Source organism: Seriola lalandi, unplaced genomic scaffold (assembly GCF_002814215.2).
Source record: "Seriola lalandi dorsalis isolate HSWRI2012SDOR001 ecotype SW California unplaced genomic scaffold, Sedor1 jcf7180002053771, whole genome shotgun sequence".
NCBI classification, from domain to species: Eukaryota; Metazoa; Chordata; class Actinopteri; order Carangiformes; family Carangidae; genus Seriola; species Seriola lalandi.
In genome coordinates this window covers 331,208-345,148 of record NW_019524324.1, presented here as the reverse complement: position 1 = coordinate 345,148, position 13,941 = coordinate 331,208, and the positions used below count along the sequence as shown (strand labels likewise).

The following is a 13,941-nucleotide window of genomic DNA, read 5'->3' as shown; positions in this document are numbered from 1 at the left end:
TTGTGATTATTATTTATTAGTTACTTGAACTTCGTGCACAGCTGCTGTTGGACTTACCTTCACTTACAGCTGCAGCTTATTGATTTTTGCTGCTGCGTGTGGACTTCATGCTGGTTTACTCTGTGTGTAAATATGTCTTTTAATAAAACAGCATGTTATGTAATCTGATTCCATCCTTCATCTAAGGGAAGGGCTGGTATGGGGAAACTAGCAAGAAATTAACAAACGCCGTTCAGGCCCACCGCCAGAACAGTAATGGCCGTCTGGCACGTGTGGCGTGCTTTGTGCCTGGTTGTGGGTTGTTGGACTCAGAAAACCAGGCAGACCGCACTTCAGCCGGATCTCTGGGCCCAGACCTGGTCGAGTCTTTGCCAGAATAATTTGAATAACAGCATAAGAAAAGTGAACTGGGGAACAAACAAACGCCGAAACTTTTCACCTGTGACAGTTTTCAGTGCGCGCATCTGTCTGCTTTAATGGACTGCGAGCATACGGGCATTGGGGCGAAAGGCGCCAACTTTGCTTTAAATATGGAAGACAAAAAGCAGGAAGGCCTCAGTGAGTCCATGCCTGGCTCAGAGAACAGTCCGCGGTCCAAACGGTCTTCTCACCCGTTCTCATCCCCTCTCCTCCTGGTTCTTCATCACATATTTTTCTCCTCTCTTCTTCCCTTAACTTCAGCTTTTTACTCATTTCCCACTCCCCTCATCATCTCTACTCCTATTCCTACTGATGCTTCCATCAAGTTTTTTGAGTAAAGCCCAAATGCTCCACAAGTTGTCCATGACCTGTATGTGGCTACTTCCCCAGTAGAGTACTAATAGAGCTACATTGATTTGCCGGTCCAGCTAGAGAGGAAATGACACCAAGTTTAAGATATAAATATAAATAATGTTCTTATAAACTCCATATAAGATTCGAGGCTTTTGGGAAAACATCTGGGGCTGGATCCCCATAAGCCACCCTCCTCGCTCCGCCTATGGCTGCAGACGCATCCACATTACTTTTTTACAGACCCTCAGAGGGCGAAGACCCGCATCTACCCTGCCTCTGTTTGGTTTTTACCCTGAAATATTAGTCTAACTCTACCCAATCATCACTTTTCATTCCACAACCTAACAGAGCAGTAGCCAATTAAGGGCAGGATAACGCCCATCTCTGAGAAAAAAAAAAAAAAAAGCAGTCCATCCATTTACTCTGAAATCTACTAGCACGTGACAGGAAGTCGTCATCGTGTGCGAACGTCACTTGACTTCAGTGCGGAAGAGGTCGTCATCGTAAAAAAGCTGTGAGTTGGAAGGTCTGTGAAATGTGATAAAATGAGAGTAATTTGAAAGAAGAACAGCGTGTGCTTCAATAGTCTGAATGAACTGAGCAGTTGCCATTAAGAGTAGGTGTTTTCTGGACCATGTGAGTCTAGGTTTGAGCTTTTTAAGCATCATAGCAGTTAAGTTCATTGCATGTCTTGTGAGACAGGCTGTCAGTTAACGGATGAATCCCTCATTGGCTGCATGTAAAATGAAATATTTTTTAAAATGACGATTATAAGACACTCGAATAATTATTCTGTGATTTAAATAGTAACTTGATTTTTTTTCAACGTCAAGAGTAGCCTGGCTTATGAGGTTAACGTTCACAAATATTTATAAGACCATTAATCGCCTATTTTCAGACCGTTTAAAGCCTGAAAATGTCGTGGATACGGGAAGGTGAATTAAACCTGCTTGAAAAGATTTCAGCCAATGTCCTAAAGGTAAGCCTAAATCTGTACTCTTATACCTCTTTGTCTAGCTCCAGTTAGTGCCTCTCATGTGCTGCCAATACATTTGAGCCACACAGCTAAGCATAATTTATTTCTGGAAAAAAAAACCCACAAGATCATTAAACAACACTTACCCCACTTCTGGAGGCATTTGCAGAATCCTCAGAGACTCTTCAAACCATCTAGATGAAGAAACATTAGCTTCATTGCACAATAAAAAAGATTTTTCATTTGTTTCTCAAGTTGTGCCAAGATGCCTTGAACAAAATAAACTATGTTTTAGTATCAGTTAAATTTGTGTTACATTGCATTGTATATTTCCTTACAAAAAACATATATTCATATTATTTTTTATTTTTACTTTTTATGAAATGAGCAAGGAGATGTAATTTTTCTGGCAACTTGGAGAGGAAATTGAGAAATTTTAATTATTTTTTTTATTGCACAGCAGTCAGAAATTGTTATCATCCAAATGGGTAAAAGAAAAATATATTAAGAACGGTGTTATGTGTTGTTTGTCAGTTTATATTTAGGCTACAGTTGAATGCAGAGGTTTGGAGGTACTGATTTTTGAAGTGAATAGAAGTAAAAACTACCCCTGCAGCAAACATATAAAAACCCCTTTTCTTCAAATGTTAATATACTGTCACTTTTTTCTCCATGAACTTAGGAAATAGAGAAATAATAAACTGATTAATTGTGACATTCGCAAATGTTCACCATGTTAAGTTAGTACTTGGTAAGTCTCTTTTGCATACATCTGTCTCTTTTGAAAATACAGAGGCTTAGTTATGTGACTTGAATGTAAATTTCATACATGAGAACTGACAGAAACTGTAACTAGTTTCTATCACCCAGAAGCAATCAGCTACCACTGTAGGGCTGCAACTAACAATTCTTATCAAGTAATCTGCAATTGATATTCTTAATTAATTATATTAATCATAAGTCTGTGAAATGCCAGTAAATAGTGCAAAATGCTTTTAGCAAGATATTTGTTTTGAAAACGCAACCACTTTTTCCATGCTTTAAACTGTATCTCATGATCTTTGTCAGCTGATGGAAGTTCCTCATATGCCATCTGCTAATGAATACTGTGAAATGTCTGGAAGCTAGTATGTAGATTGAGTTTACTGTCACAGAAGACAGAATTTTACATCACCCATGACTAAATGATTGATTATCACAATTGTTTTTTTTATTTCCTCTCTTTTGATTGACAAATCCTTTCAGCTCTGTATCGCTGTAATATTAACAGTACACCTGACATCTCCTTTGATTGTCCTGCTCTGTGCTGTGTCTCCCAGGCTGGACCCATGCCTAAACATGTGGCCTTCATCATGGATGGCAACCGTCGCTTTGCACGTAAGAAAAACATGGAGCGGCAGGAAGGGCATATGCAGGGCTTCAACAAGCTGGCAGAGGTGAGGCTGCACTGGATTTAAAGCTTGTCTTTGCAAAAACATGTAGTCTGGGCATAAAATAGGTTGTTCATGTATGTGTAATCCATTGTCCCTTCCCCACCAGACACTACGTTGGTGTAAGCATCTCAACATCCCGGAGGTGACAGTGTACGCCTTCAGCATTGAGAACTTCAAACGCACTAAAGATGAAGTGGATGGGCTGATGGAGCTGGCCAAGCAGAAATTTGAAAGGCTGTTGGAGGAACGGTGAGTTTCAAGTTCGGGATTCTAAACATTTTAAAATAGGTTTTCACTTTGCTGTTGATTGTGGGACATCTTAGTCACATTTTACACATCATAAGACACTCAAAGTAAAGTTTAGAGGAACCAGATGAAGTGCTGCAGCACTGCTGTGTACTTAAAGTAAGTGTCTTTGCAGGACTGAAACTTGCATATTTCATTATCAGGCTTTGCCAAATTGAATCAAACCACCTGTTAAATGTTGCCAGCTAATGGGGCCACAGATGTTTTTGTGTCCTATTAAAGCTCACTGTTGATGTTTTAATCTCAATAACGTTGACATCGACAGGACTCTGGGAAGAAACATTGGATTTTTTTTCCCGTAATTTATCACATTAGACAACAACACCGACTAATAAACACTGTGTTGCCCACAGAGTAAGTTACTGTGGACTGATGCCAGGGTGACCAAAGGGAAGAAAGGCTGCTTTATAAATAGGAGTGCACAATATCAATTATTTCTGTTGCAACTTTGACTGATACTGTCTCTTTCACATGCAATATGCCATGATGTCTAGTTTACACCCATGGATTTTGCTATAACTGTGCAAATATAGATGTTGAAAAAAAAACACTTATCTAACTGACATCTGCCATGGTTGGATTTTGAAGCCAATAGAGAGGTGTGTTAATCCACAGTTCCAGAAATAGCCACTAGATGCTGAGAGAGAGAGATAGATAGAGGGAGAGAGAGCTCTGCTATTGGATTGCCAGAGCTACCCTCATGTTTTTAGACAAAGAGGAATATTTTACTCATGACTAATTTCTTCTGCCTTGGCCAAGATGTCAAGTGGCATGTTGGCTTCACTGCTTATGTTTACTTTGTTCCTCCTTTCTTAAGAAACACGTCATTCTTTGGAAAATGTCTCAATTCCCTGAAGTTGATGAGCACAATCAACTCAAAATATAATGCGCGTTTAGAATTTGTTGTGGCTCTGCAGTTGTGAAATATCTTTGATCTTGATTGTTGTGGCACTGGGTATTTTCAGTATGTGGATCAAGATATCTTGCAACCATTCTTTTAATGTTTACAAGGCTGATGATACCAAGACGATGGTTTATGATGGAGGCTGATTAGTGTTGAACACCAACATGTGACTAACTACCCATACACAAGACACTGGACTTCAGACTGTGTCAAACTGTACTCACTGAATACTAACACTTTGTGCAATCCTGGATGGGAAATGCAGACAGACACGTTTTAAGCGGCTTTGTAGTCATGCTGTTCTCCCTGTTCTTCATGCTTCTCTCTCCTCCTTTAGGGACAATCTGGAAAAGCATGGTGTGTGTATCCGGGTGCTGGGTGACTTAGACATGCTGCCACTCGACCTTCAGCAGCTGATTGCCAAAGCTGTGATCACAACCAAGGCTCACAATAAGTATGTTTATTAATTTAGCCTCTCCCTCTATGACCCTCATCATTAGTAACTCAGTGTTATCACTTTAAGACGCACCTGACATAAATAGATTATACATTATCAATCACCTCAATTATACAAATGCTTGTTTTGCAGATGTTTCCTGAATGTGTGTTTCGCCTACACGTCAAGATATGAAATCACAAATGCAGTCAGGGAAATGGCCTGGGGAGTGGAGCAGGGCTTGATCAAAGCAAGGTAAACAATGGGCAAGACAGTACTGAGTTAAACTGTCTATATCTTAATCAGGGGAGCTGTTTCTTTAATGAGCTGTTTTGTGTTTTATGTGGTGCTCAGTGATGTTTCAGAAGCGCTGCTAAGTGAGTGTCTGTACAGCAATAACTCTCCCAATCCTGATCTGCTCATCCGCACCTCTGGAGAGGTGCGCCTCAGCGACTTCCTTCTTTGGCAGGTGAGGATGAGAATGACTGTGTGGGAAGATGACACCAATTGAAGATGAGAGTTGTTGTCTTTTAATATGTCCCCTGAGGGATCTCACTTAAACTTTGACAACATTAAAGTAAGATTGAAGATATGAATTTCCAAGCTTGATTTAGTGTTTGTTGATCACTGCAAATTAGCAGTAATGATTACATTTTTTGAAATTACAGTAGCTGTAGTCCTTGGTAGTTAGACTTGTATGTCAGGTTATTCTGCTCAAAGTATTCACCTCCAACCACAACTTTGAATAAGGCTTTCAGTTTACGTGGACATTGCAACTACTGTGTCTTTGATGTCGACAAAAAATATCTGCAAGACCTGTGAATGCATGTCATGATACATGATACAGACATGATACAAGTGTGTTTTTTGTTTTTCCCGTAAAACCGGTTGGAATGACATTATGTGTTACTATGCAATTGCATTCCATAGGACTTTAAAATTTTAAATTGATTTTTAATGAAGGGTTATCTTATAAAGCCATCAGTCTTAAACAGCATGTTCATGTCAGCTATAACAGACTCGATTGCCTTACCTTATTAAGACTGTGACCAATTACAGCAGATTTTTGGGGCTTTGTCATTTTTCTTGAATTCTTTACATGTTTATCATCGGACTTCTCTTAGAAAAGCACTCTGTTTTTCACATAAAATTTTTGCTATAACTGCTTTTATGCCTATAAAGTATTATACACCAAATTAGGGGTTCAGTCCATGACAGACACTATTAACCAAGTAATAATTTGACCTGCAAAATCACACTTTATCAAACACTTCACAGCTTCACCTCTGACATTTGTATTGATTCACTTTTATCTTCTATCCCGCAGACTTCCCACTCCTGTCTAGTGTTTCAGTCAGTTCTGTGGCCAGAGTACTCTTTCTGGAACTTGTGTGAAGCCATTCTCCAGTATCAGTTAAATCACAAATCTATTCAGGTAAGACTTTTATTGTGACACCATTTGTTTTTCATTGTATTAAATGTTTCAGTTATAGTTAGCCTACCTTTATTGATATAAATGGGGTGGACAAAATAATAGAAGCACATGTTCGTATAACACAATACAGTACACAAACTGAACATTATAACTGTCATGAGCGGAGGATTTACTGCAGGACTGTTGTATTATTGCATTAGTTTCAGCCAGGTGTATCGAATATTGACTGCCAACTGAGTGTAGATTTGTTTGTTTGTTTTTTGACCCTTTATTGATTCAACTGCACTCCTTGAAATATTGTGGCAGGTATCTTTTCAGTCAGTGTATCTGTCTGGACCGAAAGTACTAAAGGAGACGGTCAGAGTCTGTCTGACCTCCTCAAACCTTAGTTGGTTGTATGTTGGTTTGGAAAGTCAATCATGACTTTAAAACACTCACAAACTGATGCAATGTAGCAAGGTGAGAAACATCAAAACGCAAAGGAATATATTCCAAATGCAGGAGAAACTTTGTCGGCAAGTTTAAAAATAACTGGTTATCAATATATTCATCAAAATTAAGGATATTTGCTATATGAAAGTATTGCATCAGAAATGATTCAGCAACTCGGACAATCTCAACAAATGCCAAACATTGTTATATGCACATCAGTTATTTGGGCCCAAATCACAGAAATTAAATTTAAAAGAACTGCATGTTTTGTTGCAAAACAGCTAAGACTGACAACCTTACCTTACCTGAATGGGTCAGTTTATCACAGCCACTTTTTTCACAGACAAAGGAAATATCTTTTACCGTTTTTGCAAGTAATACTGGCCTATTACTTGCAAAAACGGTTTGTACAGCATACATCTATGTTAATGACACCAAAATAAAAAGGACATGTCTTTAATCAGTAATTAAAACAATTCCTGCTTATGTAGGTCTAATTAAAACTCAGTGTGTATTCTATTTTAGAAAGCTAGAGACCTCCATCGAGATCACCAGGCCTTACTGCAGCTAGAGGCAGATCGTGCCTGTGTAGCAGAGCACCTGCAGCATCATGGGAATGGAAAACCTGCCGACGCCCAGAGAAGACAAGAGGCACTGCTGCACCACACCGCCTGCCGGGAAGAACGAGTTCATGATTTCCTAGAAGCACTGAAGCACAAGAGAGACTCTTTCTTTAATGACTTATGCACTGAAGGTGTCTTAGCCTAGGAAAACTCTGAAGACGAAAGCAGTTGGTGGAATGGGGATGAAATCTGTCTCGTCCTCTTCCCAAAAGGGCTTCTGTGGAAAAGAGAAGAGTGAACAGTAACTGGGAACAGTTTCATTTTGTTGCTTATTTGTATGATATGAGAGGGCAATTTTACCCCTATGGGGCTGTAGAATAATTGTGATATTTATGACTGTAGATTTGAAAAAAGAAAAGAAAAGAAGTCTAATACATGGAAATGTCTGGTCAAGATATAGTTAAATAATTGTGTGAGTTATGTGTCAGATGCATGCCGTTGCTTGGAAGATCTGATTCTACGAATGAAACCCAGAGATCCTTTGTTTTGGAAATGCTTCCAAAGCAGTAACCCGGATTAATCTAAATCAGTGCTGTTTTAATATTTGTTGAGGCCCAAAGAAAGTGTTGTCTCTTGAGTGTGATGTTGATGAACTAGTAACTAAATTTTGACCAGCTTTCTTAACAGAATAAAGTGATTACTGTATGTCAGATATGATTGAATGATGTATGACTCATACCTTTGTACTTGTGTAGCACACGTCACTGTTGACTGTCAATTAACAGTTGCCCCAGTTCTTACATCAGTCTTTCAGTGTACTGATATCTAATATCTTAACCTATACTTAAGACATTATTATTAACAAACGTCAACCAACTACAGCAGTAAAATGCTGCGTACACATCAACATGCAACAGTAATAATAATCGTATAATAATACTTTTACTTTTGATACATAAAGTAATATACTGATAAGACTTCTGTAGTTCTACTTGAATAACATTTTCATTTCAGGACTTTTAATTATAACTGAGTATTTTTATATTATAAGAAAAAATATATTGTGTAACAATTACAGAGGAAGCTCTCTCTCTCGTAAAAGAAACAAACCTCAGTCTTGCAGCTCCCATTCTCGGCAGGTTTGACCATTACTTAGGTTCCCTTCTACAAAAAAAGCATAACAATTGATTACAAACAGATTACAGCTCCCCTGCTGGTATGCAATTATCACATGCTTAAGACTAATTTACCGAGCATCTAAAACGTTTCTCAAAGGCTTTTGCCCTGAACTTGGTCAAACTTAATGTCCCTTCCAGGGCAATGAATCTGTTTCACATGTGACACAGACAGAGGTGTTCTGTTGAGATCAGCTAGTGTTATCAATCAGTTTCATACTTTTGCCGCAGCTTTTTTCTAAGTCTCCACTGGTGTCGCATTAGGTTTCTGCAAAACAAGAAGAAGGAAATTTTGAAACTGTATGTAACAATAGATAACACAATAGAAGTGCATGGGTGAAAAAACAACAGCTTGTGACACTAAGCATATTATTAGCTAATAATCCCAACTGCAAAACACTGATAATAGGGTTTGTTACCTCCTCTTGTCACAAAAAATAATAATTAAAAATTTGATTTTAATAACAGGATATAAAATGGAACATGTATGTGCAATTCAAATAAGATGGGTTTATTAATTTTTAAAGGCTGAAGTTATTCCTTGGAGAGGAAGCTGTTAGTATAATCACAAGCCAAAATAGTTATTGTTCATAATCCATTTCTTAAGTGTGTTTCTCAGGACCTTATCAAGGCCAGCCATGGGGAACGTCTTTGCTATAGCGATATTAGGAAGAAAAACTTCTGTGATAATTGCAGATGGAGTTACCTTATTTCTAATGCATGACTTTAACTAAATATTTACAGGCCTAAGGTGGGTGCTGGACAGATTATCCAGTCAAAATGACTTCAAACTGAAAAATTACATTAAATGCAGCAGTTAATCACAAATCTCAAGCATCGATATACTGAAAAGGTGAAATACAATCTAATTTACTTTTACAAACTGCAGAATTTGCAGAATATTACAATTAGAATACCTGCTAATATCAGGCCAGAGAAAATATTTAGGACCTTTGTAAATTTCATCTCCTACCTTTGAGGGACTTTTTGAAGAAACTAAAATCAGTGCCTTTTTAAAAACTTTTCCTGCAGATACCCTGAGAAACTTTGAATACAGCGCCTCCCTGCGGCACTAATAAGCATTTTTCAGGCTGCCTCCTGCCTCTTTAACAAATGGGTGGTACCTGTAAACACGTGACATATCTACATCCAATGACAGACTTCGAAATACAAAACTGGTTCAAACCGGTTTCGTTCTTATATTTCAGTGTATAAACTACAAAAACATTCGTTTGCATTATACATTCGCCATTTTACACAGCGACTGGTTGGTTGTTGTGTGTCATCTCTCCGCGAAAAAGCCAAATTTTACGTAAATTTTTTCTGAGCTTTCCGTTCATTTCCTGCCAGCAACATGGGCAAAACGAAGGTAAGATTTCGTATTTTTATTTTATTTTAACTCTGCGCATTAGGCTCGTGTTGTTAACTTGGGGTTAACGTTAGGCAGCGTTTGACATTTCTGCATCAGAGGAACGTCATCATCCCCAACAAACGTTACAGCAATGGCGGTCTGACAGGAGACCTGTTCAGGCATCCTCCCATTCGTCGAAAAAATAAAAGTTTATATTGTTGCTAGTCATGTAAAATATCTTCGATTCAGATAAAAAAAAAAAAAAAAAAACAGTTTTATAAAATACACGGTGATAATTTCATGTCTGCGTCAAAGCTCTTACTAGTGCAGTCGTTGTCATTGGGCTTGTGTTAAATTCTTGGCACCGTCTGTGTTTTCCCTCTTCATTTGGGGGGGAATCTTGACAGGTTAAAACGCAACAATAAACTTTCGATTCACGCTGCAAATGCATAGTTAAAACATTAACACAAATGCATAACTGTTGATTTGAAATGAACAGATGGTCAACAAATGAAATTATCAAAATAAGTTCAAACATAACCTGCAAATTTGAGGAAAGAGCGGGGGGAGGGGAGTTTTTTTTTTTTTTTTTTTTTCTCCTCCTCCACTGTTTTGAATCAGAAAAGTCAGGCGTGTTCGTGTATGTTGATTTTAAAGCTGTTTTTATATTTCATTAGCCAGTTTTTATTTAATCAACCATAGCTTTGAAATATCGAAATCTGCTGATGTTTATGTGCACCAGTGCGTATCAGTAAATGCACAAATGTAGAGTTGTATAAACATTTATAATATATTGCTATAATGCTACACCAGGATTATGTTAATTTTGCGTGTAATTAGTGGTTACACGATCCTGTAGCAACATCTTGTGCTCTTAAAAAAAAATACTAATTTAACATTTAAAAATGAGATATTAAGAAAAATAAATATGACTCAGGTATATTAAAATCTCAGCTCAAATGTAATGTTGATTTGTACGCAACCTCTGCAGCCTTACGTATGGTTGCATTTACCGTATCGCGGTAGGTACAGATTAGTGAAGTAGTAATCTTATCAGTTTCCCAACAGCTGTGTGTCGGCGCGCACTGATACAAAACAAAGGAAGCTGTCAGGGCGCCAAGGCGGTGTACTGGTGACAGGACAGCCCAAATTTGAATTCAAATATGCGCGGGAAGTTCTTTGTGAATTTGAGAATCGGCAGCAGTGGGGAAATTTTCTTAATTTGTCTTTAGGCCTTGTGTGTTTTATTTTTCTGCCGGTACATGATCGTGTCTGCTGAAAGATACCCTGTGACTTTTTAATATTATTGTGATGTTTGAGTTGTTATGAGCTTGTCATAAAGATGGTATTCTAATTGTAATATTCTGCTTTTCTGTTTCTTGTCTTTTCAGCAAATTGTGCCCCCTGAGGTTTGTAAAAAAAAAAATATATATATTGTTTATATTTGTATTTATTTATATTACTCATATTACACTGATGCTCTTTTGTCAGAAAGTAATTCAGAATGTATTTGAATTTTTCAGTATATCTACATTTGTGGTTAAATCCCGCCTTAAATGTAATTTTTCTGTTTAAAGTCATTTTGACTGGATAAGCTGTCCAATGGCCACTTTGGGCCTCTAAGTATTTAGTTACAGTCATGTATTAAAAATAAGGCAACTACATCTGCATTTATCACAAAAGTTTTTCTTCCTGATATCTCTATAGCAAAGAAGATGTTCGCCACGGCTGGCCTTGGTAAGCTCCTGAGAAACACTCTTAAGCAATTAATTATGAACGATTGTAATTCTTATTTCTCATCCACAAGATAGTTGATTCGAGATAACAGCTTCCTCCAAGGAATAACTTAGAGGAAGCATTAAAATTGATAAGCCCATCACCTGTGTTATTTTAATTGCACATAAATTCCCTTTCTATATCAATTTATTAAATCAGTTTTTAATTATTTTTCTTTTTGTAAGGTACAAGTGGAAGTAACAGACCCTATTATCAGTGTTTTGCAGTTAGAGTAAAAAGCAGGGATTATTAATTGATAATATGCTTAGTGTCACAAGCAGTTGTTTTTTCACCCATGCACTTCTATTGTGTTATCTATTGTCACATACAATTTGAAATGTCCTTCTTCTTGTTTTGCAGAAACCTAAAGCGGCACCAGTGGAGACTAAGAAAAAAGCTGCAGCAAAAGTATGAAACTGATTGATAACACTGATCTCAGCAGAACACCTCTGTCTGTGTCACATGTGAAACAGATCCATGGCCCTGGAAAGGACAATAAGTTCAGGGCAAAAGCCTTTGAGAAACGTTTTAGATGTTTTGGTACACTTGTTTTTCTTCATTTTTCTTAAGCATGTGATAATTGTATACGAGCAAGGGAGCTGTAATCTGTTATTAATCAATTGTCATGTTAATTTGCAGAAGGGACCCAAAGCAAAGAAGGCCAAACCAGCTGAGAACGGGAGCACCAAGGCTGAGGTTTGTGTCTGTAGGACATGATTCATGTTGGCAAATTACCATAATCCACCACTCTGTAATATTATTAACATGTTTTTATAAGTTTCAAGTTTCCCTTAAACAGTAGTCAAATATAACATTGAGCTGTTTATTGCTTTTTCTTCATATGTGAGGAGTGTTGAGGGTACACAGAAAGAACACACTGAATGTAAGATACTAATATTAGTGTGAAGGAATTGATTCTTTATTTGCAGACTCCTCAATACTAAAACGCAGCTGCTGACCTGTCACATACACTTGGTGCTTAATGTTAATTTAAGCATACAAAATGACTTACTCAAAAACACACTGCCAATCAAACTCAATAGACTTTCTGCAAGTTCTGGAAATGTCTGAAAATTCACAAACACATTTTTGGACTATTACCATTTATGCATCTTGAATAAAGTTTCAGACATCAGAAGTTGTTGTTTTATTGGTGCACTTACCTTGTGTCAATACATTTTTTTTACCCCCTCCCATTTTATTTGGTATTAAAAGGATCTGTCTCTGACTTCATCAAACTTGCAAGCACCCTGCAATACACTAAATAAGATGAAAAATATGATATGGCAGCATGGCAGTCAGAGTTGAGGGTAATGTACTGTCATGCCAAAACAAGCACTGCATGTAACACAGTTTTATTTTCTGTCCCTAGGAGCCAAAGGCCGAAGCCACTGAAGCCAAATGAATAACGGTCGATGTGCTCACTCTGTGTACTTGGTGATTGTACAGTTTTAAATAAGTATTTTTTACCAAGTTTTATATTACAAATGTCATTTATAGGTTTGTTTTGGGCTTGCACTTGATGTAACAAAACTTTGTCGTCACATTCATATCCATTTTATATCGATTTAAAAACGATACCGTCCATATCTTGTAGAAGTGGCATTTTTAGTTTGTCTAATCCTGTTTTTTTTATTTTAAACTGCTGAATAATAGATATTTTCCAACAAGTTGGATTTTAAATCTAATTTTAAACATAAGGCAGCTAAAGAATATTGTTAAAATTTGAGGGAGAATAGGAATTTTACCTTTTATCCCTTGTATTTTAATGTTTAACTAATGACAAGATTTGCTTACCAAATGTTTTGAAACACTGTATGTCGACATTAGATGTAGTCAGTGAAAATGCCACAGAAAAATACTGTTATTAGGTCAAAAGTTTGATACATCCCAAAAACATGTATGATGTGAACCTGATCATCTGATATAAAGTTCTGTTAAGTTATGTTTCTGTTAGGGGAAAGGAAGCTTTTCTGACTTCATGGTTGATCTAAATGTTCTTGAATAAAAATTTTCAAAATGTCATTTTGCTGTGACTTTGTCGTGAGATGAAAACCTTAAAGAGACGGGGGGGGGGGGTTAGGATGAAGTGATCTTTGAATTGTCTTAACTGACAGTCACAAAACAAATGCAAGCTACTTCATCTCAAAGGGCCACATTAATTTTAGGTTTTTTCCCCACATGCCTGTCTTTCAAACAGCTGATGTGTATTTTTGACAACATCAGCTCCTCTCCTGTATGAATCCCCATAACTGTACATGACTAAACTTTGGCTGACTTGGAAAAAAACAGCAGTGGAAGAAAACCACAAACTCAGGAGTGGAAGAAGTTTCCCTTACTCAGGTATAAGTACCAGTTCTGCAGTTTGAAAATACTCCAA

General features: G+C 37.3%; 1 protein-coding gene and 2 long non-coding RNA genes across 7 annotated transcripts; 2 read left to right on the top strand and 1 right to left on the bottom strand.

Annotated features, from left to right (window-relative positions):
- Positions 1-1,218: 1,218 nt before the first annotated feature.
- On the top strand, positions 1,219-7,969 carry dhdds (dehydrodolichyl diphosphate synthase). Of its 5 annotated transcripts, none has more exons than XM_023401803.2 (9): positions 1,219-1,288; positions 1,673-1,753; positions 3,070-3,186; positions 3,290-3,432; positions 4,731-4,847; positions 4,983-5,084; positions 5,184-5,298; positions 6,157-6,264; positions 7,222-7,969. In XM_023401803.2, exons 2-9 carry the CDS (start codon positions 1,691-1,693, stop codon positions 7,462-7,464), a joined length of 1,008 nt encoding a protein of 335 aa, XP_023257571.1. In that variant the 5' UTR covers positions 1,219-1,288; positions 1,673-1,690; the 3' UTR covers positions 7,465-7,969. The 5 variants fall into 5 exon arrangements, with proteins under 5 accessions (XP_023257571.1, XP_023257573.1, XP_023257574.1 ...); XM_023401805.2 differs by having other exon boundaries at positions 1,254-1,390; XM_023401806.2 differs by having other exon boundaries at positions 1,261-1,300.
- Positions 7,970-8,066: 97 nt separating this feature from the next.
- LOC147819395 (uncharacterized) lies at positions 8,067-10,286 on the bottom strand. Its single transcript, XR_015436964.1, has 3 exons — positions 10,108-10,286; positions 8,655-8,702; positions 8,067-8,423 (listed from the first exon to the last, which is right to left on the bottom strand). It is a non-coding gene; the product is annotated as an uncharacterized LOC147819395 (long non-coding RNA).
- On the top strand, positions 9,644-13,586 carry LOC111651774 (uncharacterized). The gene is made up of 6 exons (XR_002760535.2): positions 9,644-9,803; positions 11,177-11,194; positions 11,493-11,522; positions 11,922-11,969; positions 12,201-12,257; positions 12,934-13,586. It is a non-coding gene; the product is annotated as an uncharacterized LOC111651774 (long non-coding RNA).
- Positions 13,587-13,941: the final 355 nt, after the last annotated feature.